General features: G+C 34.6%; 1 protein-coding gene across 1 annotated transcript in view; it reads left to right on the top strand.

The window, feature by feature from the left end:
* The window catches only part of LOC117099997 (neuralized-like protein 4), a 25,242-nt gene extending 1,379 nt beyond the window's left edge, over positions 1-23,863 (top strand). The window contains exons 2-27 of the mRNA XM_033239523.1: positions 521-863; positions 1,298-1,623; positions 4,046-4,157; positions 5,783-5,871; positions 7,539-7,803; positions 8,232-8,430; positions 8,531-8,679; positions 8,864-8,982; positions 9,733-9,895; positions 10,217-10,483; positions 10,614-10,692; positions 11,460-11,629; positions 12,271-12,408; positions 12,750-12,889; positions 14,455-14,664; positions 16,703-16,801; positions 17,185-17,319; positions 17,698-17,862; positions 18,026-18,184; positions 18,690-18,869; positions 19,053-19,125; positions 19,488-19,589; positions 19,718-19,862; positions 20,487-20,602; positions 20,909-21,050; positions 21,168-23,863. Of these exons, the coding sequence (XP_033095414.1) occupies positions 521-863; positions 1,298-1,623; positions 4,046-4,157; positions 5,783-5,871; positions 7,539-7,803; positions 8,232-8,430; positions 8,531-8,679; positions 8,864-8,982; positions 9,733-9,895; positions 10,217-10,483; positions 10,614-10,692; positions 11,460-11,629; positions 12,271-12,408; positions 12,750-12,889; positions 14,455-14,664; positions 16,703-16,801; positions 17,185-17,319; positions 17,698-17,862; positions 18,026-18,184; positions 18,690-18,869; positions 19,053-19,125; positions 19,488-19,589; positions 19,718-19,862; positions 20,487-20,602; positions 20,909-21,050; positions 21,168-21,372 (4,290 nt within the window). The 3' untranslated portion in view covers positions 21,373-23,863. The remainder of the gene's footprint in view (positions 1-520; positions 864-1,297; positions 1,624-4,045; positions 4,158-5,782; positions 5,872-7,538; positions 7,804-8,231; positions 8,431-8,530; positions 8,680-8,863; positions 8,983-9,732; positions 9,896-10,216; positions 10,484-10,613; positions 10,693-11,459; positions 11,630-12,270; positions 12,409-12,749; positions 12,890-14,454; positions 14,665-16,702; positions 16,802-17,184; positions 17,320-17,697; positions 17,863-18,025; positions 18,185-18,689; positions 18,870-19,052; positions 19,126-19,487; positions 19,590-19,717; positions 19,863-20,486; positions 20,603-20,908; positions 21,051-21,167) is intronic.
* Positions 23,864-24,350: the final 487 nt, after the last annotated feature.

Below are 24,350 nucleotides of genomic sequence, written 5' to 3'. Positions count from 1 at the left end.
TCTACTTTACAGTATTGCATCTCTGTTGTAACTAAAACAGTTGGCTTGAGGATTTGGCATAATGACTGGAGAAATGTGAAAAATTGGTAGGCTAGTCGAGAGGCCTATCTAGGCAACTTAGCCTATTCCTACTTTAGTGAGAACTTTGGATTTTCCCAAAAGTGTTAGAATAATATCCACAGCAAACTGAAAATTCAATTACAATGAAGCCCACTTCAATGTTCATTACTGATTATTTAAATGGATTTGGACTTGAAGACATTTACCTCATGAGGAGGACTGTGCCAACAGGGAATGGAGCTATAAATGTTATATTATAGCTCCATGGTTTCCAAGGATCAGAATATGCAGCAACTAAGGAAAATTTTTCGTTGTCACAACTGCTGCCTATATTTAAACAACAGTATAGGTTCATGTCCTTAAGTTATATAGTATGCTTAGACTGAAAGAAATATTTAATACGTCTAAGGTGTCAACACAATGTACTATGACTATTCTTTATTTTTCTTATTATTGCCAGGTGCATTCATGGAGTGGGTCCATCGAAATCGGCATAACATCATGTGACATTTCAAACATGGTTTTACCAAGTAGTGCTGCTGAGTTACATGAGGGTTGCTGGATTCTTCATGGTTGTAGCATGCTACGTAATGGAGCATCGATACGTGATGACTATGGCTGCGATCTGGAGCTCTGCGATGAAGGGGATGTAATTGGTGTACAGCGGCGTGGCAATGGGGAGTTGCATATATATTTGAATCAAGAAGACCAGGGTGTCGCAGCAACCGGAATTCCACCTTATATCCATGCTGTTGTTGATTTGTACGGCAAGTGTGCACAAATTAGCACTGTAGATAGAAATGGTATGTGAATTTCAGATGCCATCATTTTACTGACAAAGCCCCCCCCCCCCCAAATCTATCCCATTTATATATTTATCTGACAGGTCTTGTCTCTAATCTAACCAATTAATCATTTTATTGTTTAGGTACAATACCATAGAATAGTTAGTGGTAAATATAATGCAGTTTAAAGAGTTCTACATCGGTGGACACAATGTAGATAAAAGTTGAAATTTTATTGAGAACTTTTATTTACATTTGAGAAATCAAGGTGTTAAGCCAGAATAATTGGATCATCCAGGCGGCCAATCCAGAATTTGTTCCTCCAATACGACAAAAGTCAATGTTTGACCACACTAAAGTAAAAGCTAAATCAGTAATAGTCTCTCACATACAGTACAAAATTTCAAATTATGATTGATATGACATTTTTGATTTAATTTTTTTTTTTGTAGTTACACCAACCAGTGAAATTAATCCAGTGACAATTCCATTACCTATCCTAGACAATAGTGTGGACAATAGCTCCATCTTAGCAAACACATTGTCACAAAGTTCCACTACTGACAACAGCTCCCTCATTGGGTTAAACAGCACCGTTAGTTTGAATAACAATAGTGCTGTTGGCCTTGACCACGACCTATGCTTCCATTTAAAACATGGCACATTAATACAGTTGAGTAATGGAAAACGAACAGCTGAAAGGATGCATGCTATGGATGAATTCAATAATGGAATTGTTATGACCAATCGACCACTCCGCAATGAGGAATATTTTGAAGTAAGTGTAACATTCGTTTATTGTAGCGCTTTTGGTGGACACAATGTAGATAAAAGTTGAAAGTTTAATGAGAACCTTTGTTTACATTTGAGAAATCAAGGTGTTAAGCCAGAATAATTGAATCATCCAGGCAGCCAATCCAGAATTTGTTCCTCCAATACAACAAAAGTCAATGTTTGATCACACTAAAGTAAAAGCTAAATCAGTAATAGTCTCTCACATACAGTACAAAATTTCAAATTATGATTGATATGACATTTTGATTTAATTTTTTTTTTTTGTAGTTACACCAACCAGTGAAATTAATCCAGTGACAATTCCATTACCTATCCTAGATAATAGTGTAGACAATAGCTCCATCTTAGCAAACACATTGTCACAAAGTTCCACTACTGACAACAGCTCCCTCATCGGGTTAAACAGCACCGTTAGTTTGAATAACAATAGTGCTGTTGGCCTTGACCACGACCTATGCTTCCATTTAAAACATGGCACATTAATACAGTTGAGTAATGGAAAACGAACAGCTGAAAGGATGCATGCTATGGATGAATTCAATAATGGAATTGTTATGACCAATCGACCACTCCGCAATGAGGAATATTTTGAAGTAAGTGTAACATTCGTTTATTGTAGCGCTTTTTGAGGAAATTTTATCAATTTTTTTAAGCTCACTACTGTCAAATTAATCCTATTGTTTTCATTTCTGTGGTTCTCCTACAAACGTATTTACATGTACTTTACAGTGATTAATATAGTTTAAGCTCCAATCAAAGATGAATGTTGTTGCAAGATGGTTATATTTTTATTTCTTTTATCTTACAAACTGATTATTCGTAAATTTAATAAGTACAGTAGTACTGTTTGGTATAGTTCAGGGTTCTCAACTGGCAGCCCGTGGGCCATCTCTGGCCCACAAGTGCATGTTATGCGGTCCTCGAGAACAAGGCGAAAGTAATATTTTCCGTTTAATTTCTAACCCTATCTTGCATTCTGTTTTGCTGACTAGGCCTATATATAACAGCAAAGAAAAGAAATCATAACACGCCAATTTTCGGCCAAGGGTAACTTCCTTTAGTTCACTCTAGCGACTTATTATTTTTTTTTTTTACTTCTAATTTCCTCTTCCACCGGCCAGCACCTCCAGTGTTCCGCTTACCATGGCCCTTCAAATTTATTCAATGCCCCTATTGCAATATAGTTGAGAACACCTGATATAATTACTCAATGAGGTCATTAATTGTATCTACTATGTAAATGAGGTTAAGCATGGCAACAATAACCAACCATTGATGAGCACTTTTCCAAAGTATTGCAATGATAACCAATCAATGATGAGCACTTTTTCAAAGTATTGCAATAATAACCAACCAACGATGAGCACCTTTCCAAAGTGTTGCAATTATAACCGGATGCCAGTCAATTCAAGCGGATGCCAGTTCGAGCACTTATATTTTACAACTATAGAATTTCACACATAGAATTCACGGTTTTTGTCTCCAGTTAGTTGAATTATATAGTGTTGTAACAGTATTTGTAGGTTTACGATTTAGGTCTATATTTGTAAATGAGAGTAACTGTAATTGTAATTGTTATTCATCATAGAAATTTAAATTATTTTTACGTATATGGTATCAGAAGGTGCACAAATCATCGGTGCAGTAGTGTGACACAGGGGCGGATCCAGTGTAGGGATCCAGTCCAGTCTTGCTACTAAATTTTTAAAATGTCAATGCATATTAATGTTACGTGCTACTTACTTATCTATAACTGTTGTGCCCCCACCCCGCCATTTAAAGAATTCTGGATCTTCCAGCCCCTGTGGTGACAAGACTATCAACAGCACAGTAATAGACATCATACCAATTTTCTCCACTATTTACCATTCGTCTATAGTTCAAAACCCATTTTTTTTAAGACTTAGCATGTGGAAAGAACCCCACGCACCTCTAGATGCGCCGGTGCCTGGCTCGCAGACAAAAAGCCTGAACCTCAGCTGAATGCAAATTGTTAGCTCAAAATTGGAAATTTAAAAGGAATTCGTACATAACTCGCACAGGATGTTGTTCGCACAAGTGAATCTTTTTTCTGCTCAAACTAGCATCTGTTCGAATAAATTCTGCTCGAACTGGCATTCGCTCGAAGTGGCATCTGTTCGAATTGACTGGTTCCCTTATAACCAACCAATTATGAGCACTTTTTCCAAGTATTTCAATAATAACCAACCAATGATGAGCACTTTTCCAAGTATTTCAACAATGACCAACCAATGATGAGCACTTTTCCAAAGTATTTCAAAAATAATCGACCAATGATGTGTAATTTTCCACTGAAATGTTTCATTAAACAAGGAATTTTAAGTAAAATCTTAGATGGGCACCAAACTTTGCTTAATTATTTTTATTTTGTCATTCTGATACAGATTCGTCTTGACAAGTTAATAGATAAATGGTCAGGGTCTATTGAAATTGGAATAACAACCCACAATCCTGACAACATTGATTTTCCTGCTACAATGACTAACCTAAGATCTGGTGAGTTATTTATTTTACATGTAATCATGGTGCTTCAATTCTCTGGTTATTGAATTGTTAGGTAATTGTGCGCAATTTTCAGTCACATAATCACGCTGTATTACCAAGTGTGCCCAGACACTCTGTAATAAATTCTCTAAAATATTGATAAATTGAATTAAAATAACTAAGGCCATATTAATTTTTTTGCGGCCTACGTAAATGAATTAAAAACCCTGTGGGCAGCCAGCAAACCATCTCTGTCAAGAAAAAACGTTTTATTTTTACGGCCAAGCGCCATTCATCTGTAAAAAGTAATATTAAAACTGAGCATATAGCAGTGTAAAAGCAGTGCAGGAAGGTTTTGTGTCTATTGCCCCCTGGGGGGTATAGACACTATGTTATCGTCTGGCAGTTAACCCTGTTAGAGCAAGTAAATTCGGTGGAAGTGCATGATGGGTACTACTACCTCGAGGTACAGTAGAGGCTCCTTATTAGAAATCAAATTGTTTTTGAAACTTGAACATACACCATAGAGATGCTGCATGCCAGTGCTTTAGGCAGCGAGCCGTGTAGCCGTTATTCGCACGGCTGGTTTCAAATAAACACGGCCACTTTTTCAGTTCTAAAAACACGGCTTAGCGATATATGCTATTATATTTGCCAAAATGAAATTTCAAAAACACGGCCAATTATTTGCAGCCCAGTATGGAAAAAACCGTGCTATTAACTCGAAAGGAAAGAGAGGAAATCTCCAAACGTAGCCTTGATTGTAGGCTTATGTGTTTTTACGCAAACCATGCGGTTGATCAGCCAGACACAGATCGTTCAATGACCTGTTTGCTCGGTCGTTGTAAACATCAGGTCACGCCTCCTAAACTCTGCCCGCTAATTGGTTAATTTTTTTTGTGGGGTCATGGATGGGCAAACTTGTGCTTGGCTGTGATGTCAGATCACCCAAAGTTTCGTAGTGCGTGACAGCTTGCGGAAAGGAACAAGCACAGTGTAAACCGATCACTTCTTAAACAGATTTATTAAATCAAATAAGAAACCCTCATGGTTTTTTTTTAGAGTCAAATCTTAATAAACTAACAAATTTAAATTTCATTCTCTACAAATTTGCTCTGTAATTAGCAACATATTAATATATGTTTTTGTAGAATGAGTGAAGATATACATTTATAATTTATACAGATGAATCTAACAACATCCAAATCTGAATTAAACGTCTACTGAAAAATTGTCTGCCATAGAAACTTGCTTCATTTCAGGTTGATTCCAATCAATTTTTAAGGATTAAGGCTAAGGCCATATGCACTTTATTAAAACAATGGAAGGGGTAACTTTCACTTTATCTAACATTAACGTTTACTGGCGTATTGTTTTAATCAGTAGATAATCTCTATGGCAACGCTATTGTGACTGAGCTAGCTGTACGAACGATTCATTATGAATTGATTTATTTAGTACTCAAAATTCACTTGATATTTGATTTAGAAAAATAAATTCTAATTCTAATTTTTTTTATTTTTTTTTTTATTTGTTTTATTTACTTTTATGAAAAGCCTATAAAACGTTAAATATCTGAGTGTGTACAAAATATTGAAACTAAATAGATTGATTTATTTGAAATTTTGTTTTTGTAGGTACAACAATGATGAGTGGTTGTGGAATTCTGACGAATGGTAAAGGAACTCGCAGAGAGTATGGACAGTTCAACTTAGATGAATTACAAGTAAGTTATTTTTATCATTATTTTTTAACAGCCCAGTAGAAACTATAAACTGTAAAACTTTATTGCAATCAACCGATGGAAGTTTAACAAAAAGGATTAAAATTGGAATCCTTAATCAGATTTTTAAGAAGAAAAAAGGAGCAATCCTCAATATCACATCAATAGGCAACGAGGAGTTCGATTGTGCAGGGGAGATTACTAATCATGTTCAAGCCCATGATTAATAATAAATGTTTTTGAACGGTTAGTTTTAACTTTTCTAAGGTTATATGGGACAGAAGTAGTTTCCAGTAATAAATAATTCAATCTATGGCTGGGATTTTTTATTATAACAAAGAATTCCCTGCACAATCGAACATGACGTTCTTCTAAGTTAGAGAGCCCAAGCACACCTCAGACACACTAATAACTTTCTCCTGGAATGATACATTTCAAAGCTCTTCTCTGGATTTGTTCCAGTTGATGGCTCTGTTGCTTAGTAATATTGGTTCTCCAAACTGGGGCTGCATATTTCAATATTGGTCTAATAATACTTATATAGAATTGAACAAATGCCAGAGCATCTAAACCCGCTCTCCAGACCTGTTTGAGGAAGTGCATTTTAGTATTACATTTATAAATCATCTGATCAATGTGGGTTTGTCACGATAGGCAATTAGAGATAATTACTCCAAGATATATAACACATTCCAAGTTATATTCTCCAACAAGTATAGGCTCAAACACTGTTTTTGACCATTTACAGCTAATAGTCATCTCTTTCGTTTTCTTAAAATTAAGGGACATGTTATTCTTGTTAGCCCACTCAAGAGTTTTATTAAGAGTGGTTTAGAGCCCTGTTACCCCATCCTGGTTGGGGCCTATACTGTTCATCATATTTGTTGACGATCTCCTGAATGGGATGTCGTGCATGAAATACATGGACAACACCTCAGTTTATGAGCGTGTCGGCAAGGAAAAGTAGAACAGAAAGGAGAAAGTAGAATAGAAAGGAGAATAATGCCGTCTCTTTTTGAATATCTACCAGGGTTGTACAGTAGCTGTAAAAAAACTAAGGCTGGGTGATAGACATTTTAAGCTTCGGTGGGTCATTAACATCAGTAAACTCTAAATAAGTAGGTTAATAAGGGTGGGCGGCAGGCCATGAAACTAGCTTTAGACTGGGTGGAAATTTCAAGGCTGGGTGGCCCCACCCACCATAACTACATCCCTGACCTACAACATTAATTCCAGTAAAAAAACATTATTTTGTCACCATTGAAAATAACCTTGATCCATCATGTACTGTATTGCCAGTTTGTGCAAAGAGGCAAAGAGAAAGAGAGTCTCAAACAGCAATAGTGTGATTTTAGTTAGTCATTTTGAATCTGCTGACAAGCCAAACCAGTCACTTGTTGCAAACATCAATTTTTAGTTATTAATACAGGGTTAAACAGTAAAGATTTAAAATGATAAAAGAATAATTTAAATCTGACATTTCGTTATGAAGTTGTTTAAAGAACAATATTTGAGAAATCAGCATTTCAAATTTTATGATTTTGGGCATTTCTTAGTCAGAAACTATCACAAAATCTTTAAAAGTGTTTTTTTAACATTGGAAATGGTGAAAATAACCGCATAGTATGATGTATAGATATATAATCTTTATCTTTTTTGATATCCTTTAGGAAGGAGACATCATAGGGGTTATGAAGAAGTCAAACGGAGACCTCCATTTTTACATCAACAACATCGACCAAGGACTTGCGGCCTCATGTATGCCAGAGGATGTGTATGGTGTCGTTGATCTTTACGGCATGGCCGTCAGAGTGTCTATAATATCGCGAGATGCAAATGTGCTTGGCGAACGCATGGACTACCTTGATCGGAGACTAGCTCATTTGAATTTACTACGGGCTCTGGCTATTAGGCAATTTCCAAATATGTATAATGGTAAATAATCAGTTGTTAAGAGGATAAGAATAATTATATCATTTTCTATTTAGTAAAGAAGGATAAAATGTTGCTAAATTAAAGTCTGGATACAAAAGTATAAACTTACAAATGCTGTAAATAATAATCATGGTGCTGGTTGTGGCTGTAACTGTGTGGACAGTGATTGGATAATGATGATGATGGTAATCATGTAATAGAAGGTGGTATAACTATGTAATAGTGTAGTCTGGTTGCACCTGATGCTGCCAGCATAGACTGTTGGTGAAAGCATGTGTTATTAAATACTATAGTTATTCAATCAAGTGTTACAGTGCTTCATTTTACATGATAATCATGGTAACAGTAATCATAAGTCTGATTATGTGTGATTTGGTATTTATTATGTTTGTGTTTATAGTAATGGTTTATACCATATAATTCTTTAGAAATAACAGATGAATTGTGTAATGTACCATTACCAGACTACACCAATGAGCCTGCTGAGAACCATTCAGTGGAAATCATGGCAGAGTTGGGGACGTTGTCCTCAGTGCCAGCGCCACCTAATGAACCTCTGAGATTCTACCCCCGATGTGGTGCTCATGCTAAGGTAGCAAATGGAGGAAAGACAGCACTTAGACCAGAGTGAGTAGTTCTTGTCTTTTGGTCATCATGACAACTGTCTATATATGTATCCTTCCTTCCTCGCTGTTTCTGAACAATCATTTTTTTGTTTTTGTTTCAGTGCTCTTGGAGATTTCAACAATGGTGTTGTCCTTAGCAACCGCCATATAAAGAGCAATGAACTGTTTGAAATTCGAATTGATAAGGTTGTTGACAAGTGGGCTGGATCAATTGAAATAGGAGTCACAACCCACTCTCCCTTCGAACTAGGTAACGTTATTAATAAATCTACTTTTCCTTTTTGCTTCCAACTTCCTTTTTCAGTTGTATGATGTAAGTGTTGATGGTAGGATTGTCTATACACTATCTACACAACACTGTACGATATTTAGCCTCAGTAAATTCTGAAATTTTAAATGAAGTATTTTAACCATTTCTCCACATAAATTCCTAGATTTTCCTACAACGATGACAAATGTACGGAGCGGCACCTGGATGATGACTGGTACAGGTGTCATGCACAATGGAACCACAATCATGGACAACTATGGATACAATTTAGATAGACTAAAGGTATCTTCCTCAGTCGTATTCCATTTTGTTAGATTTGATCTTTTTAGCCCTGCTTAGGTATGTAATACATAGTATCCTACCCTATCTAATTAATTCATGAGAGACCTCTTTGTGTCATCGTCAGTATTTCTGCTTTTTGCTACACTTTATGGTCTTGATACTGCATCTAGCTGGCTAAAAACAGAGTCAAATATAGGGCCAATCTTCTAAATAATACCATTTTATGGACTTTTAAATGTTCATCAAAATGTTATTTCCCCGCATTAATTGAATTCATTCATACTCAGAGTTAGTAGCTTCATTTCAGTAGTAGCAAGTGTTACAGACAATCCGCATAAGACGAACATGGTCAATTTAAAAATCTAACATGTTTATGTGTTGCACTTATAAGACATCTCACTTTTTTCCAATCGAGTTACTTTTTTAATCAGAAACCGGAAGTTCAATTTTACTTTCCTTTTGGGGAGTATACTTAGTCCTGTTGCAATACATAATACACTCAACCAATAGTATTAAGTGCAACCATATCCTACCAGGTAACCATTTATGGACGGAGAGTGAAAATCAGGGAAAGTGCTTGTCAAATTTTTTGTAGCATGCTCCCAACCACAACAATATTAGCCCAAATCACAACCGCTTTGACAACAGTTTTCAAAATTCCACTAATTTTTTGAGGCTGAAAATATTCTCACCCCTAGAATTTAACCTACTGCTCTCATTTTTGACGTGTTTTTCTAAACTCACCCACAGGAAGGCGATCGGATTGGTGTGATGCGAAAAGAAAATGGTAACCTAAATTTCTATATCAATGGGGAGGACCAGGGTATGGCAGTTCCAAATGTTCCTTCGAAGGTCTTTGCAGTGGTTGACTTGTATGGGCAAGCCGCCCAAGCAACCATACTTGACCAATCAGGTAAATACACAAATAGTTAATAATACAGATAATAGTAGGTATATTACACTCTGAATAATGTAATGTGCAATAATGTGAAGGTAATTGTGGCAGTGATTTCTATTCAAGCTCTAAACCTGTCTACAGTTGGACGCTGATTATTTAAACATTTTGTTATAGTTTTTACTATGTTGTCAATTATTTTTTTAATTAATAAAAATGAATACAATTAATTCAGTCACACAAATTTAAGTATTTTTATATAGGCACACATATACATAAGTACAAATTAAAGATAAATATTTCAAAGAATTATTAGTTTTCAAAAATGTTTACTTCTAGACAATGATGCACCAAGCGCTGAAATAGACAATGCTGTTTTCAACAAAGTGCACTCACAAATTGATATGAACTCAGACCTTCAATTCCACCGTCTTCATGGCCGAAATGTCACAGTCATGAACCAGGGCCAGTCAGCAGTACGTCCAAATGCTCGTGGGGAATTTAACGATGCTGTTATCATGAGTAACCGTCCATTAAAGGATGATGAGCTCTTTGAGATCAAAATTGAAGATATGGTTGACAGGTGGTCAGGATCAATAGAAGCAGGTTCGTAACTCAATCTTGCAGGAATTTCTTGGGTGATTTAGCGCAATAGATTAAACATTATTATAAAATATGTAAATAATATTAAATACATACATAATGTTTGTTTATTTGTGTTAATTTGTATTTTTAGGTGTAACTGTAATTCGTCCAGAGGAAATGTCATTTCCTGGAACCATGACTGACCTCGATCATGACACTTGGATGCTAAGGTCAGTAACCTTTTAAAATGTTTAGTATTGTATTGCATATTTTTTTTATAGAATATTTATTTTAATATATTTTATTCATTCAACATTCAAAAATTATGGCACAACAGTTTCAGAATAGAAAGTGAGGAGCACATAACATTAATATGCATTGAAATTTTTAAAATTTAGTTACCCCTACTGGATCCACCCCTGTGTCACACTACTACACCAATGATTTTTGCACCTTCTGACACCTGGATACGTTAAAATAAAATTAATATTAACAATTACAATTACAGTTAATCCCATTTACAAACATAGGCCTAAATTGTAAATCTACAAATACAATTACAGCACTATATAATTCAATTACAAATATTATTTGCTTTTTTAAATACAAATCCCCAAATGGAGTCAAAAACTGTGAATTCACCCAAAACGTGTGCAATTCTATAGTTTTATAATATAAGTGGTTGCTAGCGGCCATCTGGTAGTCGGATTTGCCAACACTGTAATTCAAACATGGAATAATTATCAAAAAGTACCAAAATCATTTCAGAACTTTAGTTCACAGAGCATTTTTTGCAATTAAAACAAACAAATACAAGAATATGGTGATAATAAATTCGCCCTTGTTATAGTTCGCACTAAATGCATCCTCTAGTACTGGCATCCGCTAGAACTGACATCCGCTCGAACTGGCATCGCTAGCGACTAGCTTTCATATATCACATGTAATATTTATTGTTTTTTTATGGTGCGTATATAATAATTAATATATTTTTCAGCGGTTCGTCTGTTTTAACCAATGGTAATACCATAAAAAATGGTTACTCCATGGACTTGGATGTCCTTGAGGTTAATCATAAGGTTGGCATAATGAGGAAAGCGGATGGAACTCTCCACTTCTTCCACAATGGAGTAGATCAGGGTGTGGCCTGCTCCAGCGTCAGTCCAAGTAAGTTTGTTATAAAGAACCTATTTTTTTTATTCATTTTAACTTCTAGGAACTCCTTTTAATATAAACAAAACTAAACAACATTATGCATAGTAGTTTGTTTTTATGACTGAAGTCAGGGTTGGAATAAAAGTGCAACCAAACGACCGACAGACATTTTTTTTTTGAACGCAGATCACATTAGATTTTTCCCCATGGTAAATTGACACCGCTGTTTGAGTTGGTTTTAACATCTTGTGCGGAGGCATTTTGTCAAATCATTTAAGCCTGGTTCTCATGAGAGCCCTAGTATCTGGATCGGGATTTAGCCGTTAGGACCTGCGTGAGAACGCCCGATCGGTTAGCGCTAACCATTAGCAGTATCTGGATACCCCTAACGGTTAGCAAGCGCTATCGGTTAGCAAGTTGAGCATGTTTTTATTACATATTTATCATACCAATCACATGTACGCGTTTACAATTTTCAGTTTCTTAAATTGGCCAGTGATTCGATCATCATATTTTTGGTATCCGGATCGGGATTTTCTCTTATGGACGCACAGCAGCTAACGGTTAGCAGGATCTGGATCCTGCTAACCGTGTGCAAACATAGCCTTATTCCAGCCGTGACTTGAATTTCACTGATTTTTTTCCCCTTGTAGATGTATATGCTATTATTGACTTGTATGGCCAGTGTTCTCGGGTTTCTCTGGCCCATTCTGTCACTGAAAGTGAAACTGCGAACAATGGAGCTTCAGTGCAGATTTTCCGTAGGTTTTCAGCTAAAGACGATAATATTGGTAATTATTTTTTAACACTATTTTTGCTAAAATGTACATCTTCATTGTTATAATTAATATCATCATTATCATCACTAATATTGTAATTATCATCATCATCACCATCAATTAATAGTAAAACTAACATTACAATTTTTTCAATATCGTTATATGATTATTACTGTCATGGTAATCATTATAATTAGTAAATGTATTATCATTCATTAGTAGCGTAAGTGTAATGAAAATAATAATAAATATTATAAATATATCTCTGTGTGTAATTGTTTTGCATAATATTTGAAAGTTATATATTTATAAATACATGTTTTGTGTAATTTGCATGAATATTTTTGATTTAGGAATGAAACATTATTTCCATGAATGCTGTGGTAAGAATATCATCTTGAAGAATTTAGGAAGTACAGCTTGTCGTCAGAAAGGTTGTTATGATGCAATATTGTTCAGTTCTAAGCCACTGAAAGTTGGTGAAACATTTGAGGTATGCTCTTTAGCCATACATTATGATTATTTTAATTTATTTTAACTACTTGTCTCATTCGAGACACGTAAGGAGATACCCCGACCTCGGTGCACTGGTACAGATGGCCCCTGTTGATCAGCAAGACATGAAGGGACCCATAGAGGAGAAGAAAGTCATTGATTGAGTTCCTAATTCACATATTCAAGCTCTTTTTATCCATTGGCAAAAAGCGTTATATAAATTTCTATATTTAGATTTTTTAAGATTTAGTATGTTACAGTTTGTTGTTTAATTAATTTATTATATATGCTACATGCACTTTTTTGAAGTAATGCATTAAAAAAAAAAAAAAAAAAAACATTAAAAAGCCAATAAACCTCAAAAATTCATATAAAAATTTAAAAAGCTCATGTAAACAGATCAGATATAAGTTATTAACATCCAATTAAAACAGATAAAAATATAATTGATTGCAATCTGGTGAACAAAAAATATCCTTTTGTTGTTCAATTGTTCCTGCTCTACAATGCATGCGAGTCAAAGAGAACATGATTTGATTGTATGCATATTTGGGTGATGAAGACCAGGTTGTTGGGGGTGCAAGCAATACCATCTTAGGCAAGACTTTTTTTTATACCCTGTTTAGTGAACCCGCTACCCACCAATAATAGTGATTTTTAATAAAAATACATTTTTGAGCCAATTAGCGCACCCATCGCCACGATAAACGGAAATTCGAGGGGAAAAAATTTGTTCTTAATTTTTATTTGCCCACCGGGTGGTACTGGGTAACGACAACATGATTTTTTGCTTTGAACAAGGTATCCATTCGTAGACGTCTGTGAAGATAAGCCTATTTAATAGTTACATTAAAGGATCGGGACCATACTTTAAATTGACAAAGGTAGAGAAATGTTAAATGCAGACACTATGTATACATAGAGTTTAACCTTAAAACATAAAAAGGTGTAATTTAAAAATTAGCTTTAATGAGTGTATGTGTAATTAATCTGTTATTGTAAATAAGATTAACGCAAAATTTAGAAGAATAATTATTAAAAAAGGATAAACGTGAGACCTCACCGCAAAATAAGTCACATGGTTAGAATATCAAAAATTGAGTTTATATTATATTTGGGTAGATCACCTTATAAGCTTTAATTTGGTGTTTGAATGGCTTCACTAGATCTGTAGATCCAGAGATGTGAGCATTTAAATATTACTGTATGTGTAAGAGAACCACATTTTGAGAAAATCGGCTTCCAAGATAAACTAACCTTACAAATAATAGGAATAGAATTACAAGAATATGCGCAGAGAACACTGTTTTAGTAAGAAAATTCACTTAAAAAGTATACAATCATTAAATATAAATATCAAGTTATTCAAAAACATTAAAATCAAAATTGTGTAAAATTTTGACTTTGACCTATTTTGGTGATTATCTCAAATTGATTTCACCATTTCGTGGTGAGACCTCACAAATAGGAAGGAAACTCGGAGCTGCTGACATATTACAATTGTCCGTGTTTCTTTAAAATGATAGGCTCTTATTGACAAATTTCTCAAATGTATTCTCCTAGGTTGAAGTAGAAAAGTTAGACAAAAAGTGGTCTGGTTGTCTTGTTATTGGCCTGACATCATTTGTTCCAGAAACACCACCATCTCATGCTCTTCCCAACTATGCGGTTGATATTAAGTCACGGGCCACATGGTTGTTGCAGGGGTCAGATGTCAAGAGAAACGGGGTTGTTGTCAAGGAGAACTACACAGGGTCTGTAGTGAGGCTTGAGGTAAGATAAATAGAGCTTGACTAGCATTCTTCCAAAATATACATGACTTAAAAAAACATACACGAAGTATACATTTTTACAAGCATACTTGAAAGGTCGTTTTTCATTTTTTTTTTCACATTTTTCTTTCACTTCACATAAATATATGAAATTAAGAAAACAGAAAGAAAACTACAATCATAAATCAGGAGTGTGTTGTGTACAGATTTAAATGTGACTTGTGTGATGCAAGTTATGTCGGATACACAAACCGACACCTCTACCAACGTATTGCTGAACATAAAAGATTTCTGTTAGAACAACATGCTAAGGACCATCATATCAGCCCAAGCAGTATTGAGTCATGTTTCAGCATTTTAAAGAAATGTAGGAACAAATTTGACTGTCTCATTCATGAAATGCTATTTATTAGACAATTAAAACCCAGTCTGGATAAACAATGTGACTCTGTCAAAGCAAAGCTTTTTATCTAGCACAGGGATTAATATCCCACTGTTATGAACTTTGACATTGTAGATTTTAGCTTTTTTCTTTTGATTATAGTTGCTGTATATTCTATACTTCATCGTTTGATCTTGAAAATGACACCATGAAGGAGTCAAAACGTCGACCTTTTCTTTTTAGCGTTAATTTTATATTAAATTTTTTGTAATATTCTGTAAAGGAATATTTTTATTATTTTTATTAATAGGAATAGGTGTAATGCCCATCATATCACTAAGTGCTTCCCACATGCTGCATTACCTTTCGGTAGATGTTCTTGAGTAATGTTATGTAGAGTTTCCTGCATAATGTCCCTGCTTGCACATCCTGGAAAGTCTAGCTTAGAAATTTTTGCATGCAGACAATGATTAGTATAAATTGTCTTGCACCCTGCTTTTTTACTATTAACCTTAATAAGTGTGCCTAGATTACATTTTCTTAATACAACATTGTCGTACTATGATGAAAACAAATTTTGCTTTAGATCCTTGAAACAGTACATTTCTCTCAGGGTTTAACTTGAATAAATATTCTTTAAAGTTTCTACGGGACACGTAGAATGACCAGGCACTTCCAGCATTTGTCCTTTTTGTAGCATTAAGTAATTGAATCTTGAATCTCCTTGACTGCATTCATTATGTGGTTTTTTACTTATCAATGTCACAAAATTCAACATACATCATCACTTTCATGAAAATGAAATTGCTTTGTTGCATTAGTTGTAAATGTTCGCGACTCCTATTACAAATGTACAGCATTACATCAGTAAACACCTGTTTGTGCAGTCCAACATTATTGATGTCTAAAGAAGCTTGTATAGTTTTCATATCTTCACCAAAAACTAAGTTTTTGTGTTTAGTTCTGTCAGCTTTGCCTTTACAGTTGCCTTGTATGATCTGCATGATAACAGAAACTGTACAAAGTCGGTAATGTCAACGTTTTTCAGTTTCATAACATACTTATCCAGGAAATATCTAATTATGATCATAGAGTTTTCAAGTAATAATCGCCGTTCCTGGCCTAAGTGCCCGGGTAAAATTTGGCTGTAATTTCATCTAGCTCTGTCGTATCCTTTTGCTATTGCCGCATCAAGCGTCATTCCTTCTACTAACTAAAATGACTAAAACATGCCTCTAGTGTCTTCTTTGTGTCTAACAAATTCAAGAACATTTCCAAGTCACCAGTATTCATTAGATTTAACCTCTTCTCGGGAGACCCCACCATTATCGTAAAGTACTGTGTAATCCAAGCCAGATATAGGCCTAGGTAGGTAGGTCATCTTTCATTTGTAAACTTGTAGGAAACAATTCCAATCGTCTGTCAATCGCAGTGCGCATGGCAGCTTTTCAGTTGTGTGAGCCTGTCACGGTGTAAACATTCGCTTTATTTTTGCACACAATACCCAATCTATTGGATGCACTATCAAATTAGTGCTTTTTTGTGCCTTCATTATTTTATACAGTTTTTAAAGAAGGAACACTGTTGTTACTTCTGTATATAATGGGAAAAGAGTATTCTTGTATCTTGTCTGTAACTGCCATTTTTTTCAACATAGGTGGGCAGTACTATTGGAGTGCAGCGGCAAGCTGACAATAGCATGCATATCATTATCAACGGTGAAGATGCCGGAGCTGCTGCCACCAACATTCCAAAGGTGCATTGTTTGAATTATTTTGCTTCAATTCAATTTTAAAAAAAAAGATACCTGTTAAGCCGGGCACTTACAATGCCTGACTGTCGTCAGCCGGCGCGATTCTGTAAAGAACGCAATGCGATGACGCACGCAGCGGATCGTTTTTAATGATGGTCGGTTCAGACTGAGACCGGCAATCAGCAAACCGCGTTGTGTCGTCTGGCGCTCACAAGGAGTCGAGTAATTCGTCATACGACGGTCGTATGACTGCCATACAAAGCAGAGAGTGCTGTCAATTCTATCCACCTAGGTACAGCTGCATTACTACACAGTGGGGATTAAATTTTAGTAAAACTGACCATTTACTTTATCAAATAATATTAATAATTTTCTTTTGTTTAAAGGAGGATGTTTATGCAATAATAGACTTGTGTGGATCAGTAGATAGCGTCCGGGCTGTTAGCAATGAACCTGATGTTGTTGGAATAATTAGAGCACCATCTATATCATCGTGTAGCGATGTCAGCTCAGATAAAGATGTATGTTTGCAATCTTAATTTTTTATAAATTGTTTTAAGGTTGATTACTCAGGGCCTGCCATTTTTTTTTTGTTGGCTCAAATTTACAAAATTCATCGACCTATTCCAGTTTAAAATAAATATTCTGTGATTGAATGCCATTCAGTCAGTAAACTGATCTAAATCTGTCTAGTTAGAGTTGTTGAGTGTAATAGCAAGTCTGCTAGGGCCATTTTGAGTTTTGAGGTCTCTTACACAATATTACACTTAAATAGCATGCTCTATCCTACTGTAACTTCATGAAAAGTATGTAGTTAGTTTTGTTTTTTTGAAAAATGAATTGAATTAATATATGCTTTAAGAAGTTGTATTTTTACCAGGATGTTGATATTTTTGTAGGATGAATCAGTCACTTCACAGGTGTACTACACAGAGGAATTTCATCAGAATCATGGTAAAAATATAAGTCTTTCATGTGCCAATATGACAGCACGACGAACAGCGAGTTACAACCAAGGAATTGCAATTTCAAGACATATGCTGGCGCGGCAGCAGAAGTTTGAGGTAAAGGACGTATCTGACTCACGGCATGAACAAAAAAAAAATTACACTGAATAAAAGAAAAATCTTTCTCTTGCAATTGTTCAAAAAAGTTTTGATAACATTTTGTGCACTATTAAGATATGAATCATTTCTTTATAACTCATTGAAACTTGTTATCTTCAAGGTGAAATTGGAACGTTTGAGTTCACGTTGGACGTCGTCCATCCAAATTGGTGTCATAGGTCAATCACCGGAGAAATTCATATTCCCTGTTTCAGCAACATCCATCAAGAAGAGTGCCTGGATAATTTCAGGGGACTCCCTCTTCCATAACACAATCAAGGTATTCAGTCAAATTTTGTGAAGAAATTGTTTAATTAATTAAATTTCTCTATCCCTTCAAAAACAACTGAAAGTCAAAGTCACCAGCATTTTATGAGTTATTAAGCAACTTTATAGTAAAATCTATAATGCCAAATTATTAATATTATTTTCATTGTATTGTTTGAAGATTTGCATGGCGAAGTAATAACATATGTTGAAGCTTGTGGTACACCACATAGGTAGTTCTGAAAGAACTGTTGTAGTTGAGAAAGTCTTGACATTTCGATCGTCTTCAGGAGAATATATATTGTCATTGTTGTCATCACCACTGCTGCCACAACCACCGTCGTCAATTAGATATGAAAGCCCCGAAACCACCAAGTTATGGTCACTTAAGTTTGACTCCATATTTGTTTGTGGGATTATCAAAATGCATCTGGTTTTATAACTGATTGGTTAAGAAAGAAATCAGTTTTTCTGTTTTAGTGAATCCCTTTTTTTGAACTGTACCATTTTGTTGCCAGGTGCATGACCAAATCGGTCCTGATTTGAACAAACTGCAAGTGGGTTGCACAGTAGGAGTGTTGGTAGATGAAAAGAGTTGTCTTCACCTGTTAGTAAATGGAATGGACCATGGAGTTGTGGCGGACGACATTCCACATCACTGCCATGCTGTTGTTGACCTCTACGGACAATGTGAACAGGTCTGTTTTTAAGAGTGTGGGAGGCAACAATCTGAGTTTACCCACTCTTAGTGATTAACATATTTCATCATCCAAGATATTATAAAATGTATGAAAAAATTGTACCTTCACCAATGCAAGCACATTTTATTTTCCTTCATAAATGCTATATCAAAAAATAAATTTTGTTTTCATTTTCTAAAGGTATCAATACTTGGAGGGGACCTTGCAATTGGCGGTGTCTCAGAGGAGAGGGAGAAGGCTGATTTTGAAAACGGTAGATTGAATGTTGTTATTGTTATTTGGTATTTATAATATAGTACCTATTCCCTGCCCTGGTCATTGGATCCACATGCTTAAGTGTTGCTGCCATATTGGTGCAGGAACTTGCAACCCCACAAGGTACCCATTTATAATCCTGGGTGGAGAGAAGCAATAGAAATAAACCCTGACCTTGAGGTTGGGAAAACCAAACTGCTCCAGCTGCTTAGTCATAACATCAGTACATATCAGAGTAAAAGTGTAGAGTTGTCCTATCTGAGCTTGTAAATATTTATAAAATGTGGTGTCTGTTTAAGAATACTTATTTATTTAGCTTTTGAAGTGTACTAATATGAAACATAAATTTATTATCCACAGGTTTAAAAGAGAACTGTCGACTGCTGTCAGAGTTGAATTTAACGCCACGCTGCGAGTATCAGGAAATGTGTCGGCGATTTAAAGCAATGCTTGCCTTACCTCGTGTGTTTTATTTTTTCATTTTATCTATATATAAGGTTAAACACCTCATTTAGAATTCTTATATTAAATGTTAAGTAAGATCCCTTAATGAATATGGTATACAGTAGGTTTTACCTTTTCTTTTCCAGGTGGATATTTTGAGGAGAACCCTAAATACAACAAATGCTATTGTGACTCGTGTTACAAGCACCGAGGTGATGATGCGTACAATTCACATGGTGAACCGCCAAAGGAGTATTCCCGACCCTTGGGATGGTGCAAATTTGCTCTTAGGTAAGGGTATTAAGTAGAAAAAACTGACTTGGTTTTTTAATCTGTATCTAATTGAAAGTTAATTTACTTTAATTAACTTACTTAATGAGCTCTTCCGTATTATATTCTTTTTAAGGCAATACTCTTTATTATCTTTTGTTTAGCGAACTCGCCACCCACCTATAATGATGATTTCTAATAAAAATAAAATTTTATTTTTTGCCAATTAGCATCCCGCCACCACGAAAATATGGAAATTTAAAAAAAAAATAAAAATTCTTCTTTATTTTTGCTACACCTGCCGCTGCCCTTCTGAAATCTCCAAAAATGAGATATGTATATTTCTTCCTAATTATATAAATTTAAAGCATTTAACCATCCAATTACTACACTGTTTACTTTCACTAATAAAATGTTATTTGTATTTTCTCCTCCATCTGGTTATTTTTAAAAAACTATTTGCTAAATATTAAAGAAAACATTTTTTTTTCACCCTCCTGTGGCGACCTTTAAAAGCATAAGTTCGCAAAATAATCTAGCCTAAGATTTTCTTATATGTATGATTTGAATATATTTTTTTTGTTGGTGTATATGCAATAAATTTTTTATCTTATAACAAATTATTGATTTGATTTTTTGCTGTAGACTGCCTTCCAGAGTCGACATGCAAAGTCTGTTTGAAAGTTGCCATGTTGCATTCCATACAACCGATATTAACACAGTCAGAAAAATTCTGGATTCAGGGTCTTTAATGTGCAAAGGTAGGATTTTTTTAAGGAAAAAAATGAATATTCCTAAGATATTAATTGCATGCAAATGTATTCAATCAAGTGACACTTTCTCTGAATACACTCTCTAGCCTAGATTACAGGTGATAATTTCTTAGGAACAGTGCCACTAGCATATAAACAGAGCCTTATTTTTATTGGTTTTTCCTCATTGTTTCCTCTTTGGTTGCTGGTAGTGGTAGCGCTGTCAATTGAAAATAGATATTGGACAAGTTTAATAACTGTACAATATTGTGTTTTCTTGCCTTTATGTGTTTTTTTTTCCTTTTACATTCCAAGGTGACTCTATGATTGGTGGAATATTAAGTAAGGAGATGCTGTCAAGTGAAAGGTTAAAGTTTAAAGATACAACAATTGATCAGATACTCCTGTCACCGAGTATGAAGTATTGTATCAGTCATGCCAACACAAGACGAATGGAGTGAGTTATAAATTATTACCTGTATTTAGGTTTAAATGTATTCTCTAAAACTTTTTTCAAGTTTTTAGTGCTTTCAATTTAAACTTATCAGAATTTATTATTCTGTCGTTTTATTAGGTATCATGATGATGTTAGTGGTAAATCACAGTATGCACAAGTTGCATTTCAAGTTCGTGTTCATCCGGATAGCTACGATGTTGGTCCGGAACGAATTGGGGCCAACCAGCAAATTGATGCCCACTTTGACAACAAAGAGATTCAATGGATGTGCAAAGAGAAGTCTGTAGTGGTTCCCTATGCATTGTTAATCAAGATTGATTGAGCAGAATTGGTCCAGATTTATTGATAGAAATTGATGATTGATTAGATAAATTTATTAAAATGTATAATTATTAATTATTCAAAATTCATCAAGATTCGTACTGGTCGTAATTGATGATGATAGATTATTGATCAGTATTGATTGAGTGAACTCAAACAAGGTTTAGCCAAAATTGTCAGGATTTATTGATAAAACCCATCAGGATTGACTATTCAGATAAAATTGAATTTAATTGATAAATCCATTGATCATGATTGATTGCTTAAAATTGATTAAAACAGTTGATTACTTGAATTTGTATTGCTCAATCAATCATTTCCATTGGTCAAGATTAGTTAATGAAGAATGATCAAGATTAAATGATCAAAATTGATTATTAAGATTGATCAAATTTGATTAAGATTGACTGATCAAAATTGATTAAGATTGATTGATCAAAACATTGATCAATATTAATAAATCTAAGTTGATCAAGAATGGTCGATTAAAATTTATCAAGATTATTAAGTTTTGACTTTGCATTGCTTAATCAATTATTTTCATTGATCAAGATCCGATTGAGCAATATTGATTGCGATTGATCATTTGATGGCCAGACTTTCTGTATCACTTTCCCAGAAGATGTGCTCAGAAACTGTCATTGATTAACAATCATAAGCTATTAAACAAACCTTGCTAGAATGAAAAAACAAAAAAAATACACAAAGTTGAATAATTGTCTGTTCTACTAATAACCTTGGATATTCATATAATATCATTGATTGTACGTACTACTGTATACTTTTAATTGGTTTTGAATCAAGAATTATACAAGCAATATCCTAGATATTGTTGTTAATGGCCATGTCACACCTTGACGATTTAGCTAGTGTATGCCAGCATATGAAAAATTTGGCAAATACGCTGGCGTACATCGAATAAGTTATTGGTAAGTTTTGTATGAGTTAAAAGCATGCTGGTAAACGCTGTAGTTCGGTGAGTACGTCAAAATAGTTTGTGCATGCATAAAACTTTTCGACATATGGTAGCGTTTAGGGGAACAGGTATATAAAAATGGGATGATGTTGATACAGTGCTGTGCGGTTATGATTTGAATCGATGAGCGGCAAACTGTTTATTGGCAATACACTGCTGCGCGCTATGCATAAGGTAGACTATCGTTGAGCAACATGCTAAGCATTCATTGGTGTAAGTTATAAAAAAATTCTATATAAGTTACTAATACATTTAGGTATACGTCCAACTCGTTATGAATGCGCCCAAATTTGAAGAAAAAAAAATCGATAATCCAGCGTATGCTAGCGTTTTAGAGAACTTTGATACGTCGGCATATGCCGACTGAATCGTCAAGGTGTGACAGGGCCATAAGACTCTACAAAATGACGCTGTAAACATTCAAAAACATTTGTGTTAGTGGGACATTTGCTGTTTCCTGGCATGTTCTGATTGGTTAGTTTGACCCTTTTGAATGTCAATTTAGCATCAGTTACTTCATAAAGCATTCTTTTACACTTGTCTTTCTTTTGTATTTCTTTTTCTAAGAATATATATATGCAAATTATTTTTTCTTTTGTGTGTGTGTGTGCTGCTGATATAATAAAAGCATACCAAAACTGTGCAATTTTTGAAAAATTCTAAACATATTATCCCAACCTATAAGTATTTATTGTTGTACAGATGCATACATTTAATGCAGTTGAATGTAATGAACCACACCTGAGTTTTCTTTATTTCTAGGATAATTAAAAACGATGTTCACTCTAGGATATTATTTGTTTTTTTCCCATCATGTGTACATGGTTTCCTAAATTCTACAGCTCTGTCCACACTATCAAATTTTCTGTGACGAAAAACTATTGTATGCCCATATATAGTCATGATGTGGCTATATATGGTCATGATGTGATGTCATCGTGACCATATTTAGGCATGTCACATATTTTTGTCAAATAAAATTTGATAGTTTGGACAACGCCTAGTGTATCTTATTATTATGTGGTAACAATACTTAATTCATCTTGGATTTTATCCAGTAAAATGTAATGAATTTCAAAATTATCGTCAAGAAAACTGCTCTTAGAAAAATATATTATGTTTATGAAATTATGCTGTAATTAACAAAATTGGTATTGCAGGTGACAAATATGACCACCTGTTCTCAAGGCATTTATCATGCCTCTTATTTGAATTACTTATGCTTTTATAATAATTTAATAGAGGCACCGTTTCATGCAATAATAATGTTGCCGAATAAGTATTAAAGTATTGCATTAATTGCCTGGTTCCTGGGCCTTCCCGTAGTACAGTCTGTGTGAAAGCTTGATAGGAAGGCCAAGGAAGTGGTAAGTTAAGTTATTGTTTGCATGTATTTTTCTTTTTTTTTTTAGCAAGGGCTGTAGAAAGCCTACAAACTGTATATTTGTGGTACTGAAAAGTACAGTATCCATATCAAAAAGTATAAACAATAAATAAATTATAACATTTAAAGCAAGCGTTTGTTATTTTATGATGTTATTTTTAATCCTATCGCCGAGAGCTTTCAGTGATACTCATCGGTCGGTAGCCTTTCCGGTTGCGTTGGCGACTGCTACGCAGTACAGTTGATTTGAAAACACTGTAGCAACAGTGTAGCGATTTTATGGAAACCAGACTTTAAGACAGTCCTGAAAAAATTACTGTTACATGACTGATCTGATAGAATACTTCCAGAAACGCACGCTACACTTCTGGTATCCTGTTTTTAAAATAACATAACTTGTTGATACTTATCTTTGAAAAATGCATAACCGATTGTTCGGTAGAATCGGGAGCTTTCCTGATTGCATCGGCAACTGCTATGCAGTACAACTAATTTGAAAACACTAGCAGTTGTGAAAAATATATTTGTATTTTATGGATACTTCCAGAAACCATAGAAACTTTATGCAGAAACTCATGCTACACTTCTGGTGTGCTGTTGTTTTTAACATACTGTACTC

This window comes from Anneissia japonica, unplaced genomic scaffold (genome assembly GCF_011630105.1).
Source record: "Anneissia japonica isolate Jap-2015-1 unplaced genomic scaffold, ASM1163010v1 scaffold256_len832006_cov191, whole genome shotgun sequence".
Taxonomy (NCBI): domain Eukaryota; kingdom Metazoa; phylum Echinodermata; class Crinoidea; order Comatulida; family Comatulidae; genus Anneissia; species Anneissia japonica.
Note: the sequence above shows the minus strand (reverse complement) of the source record. Positions and strands in the feature narration are given on the sequence as shown.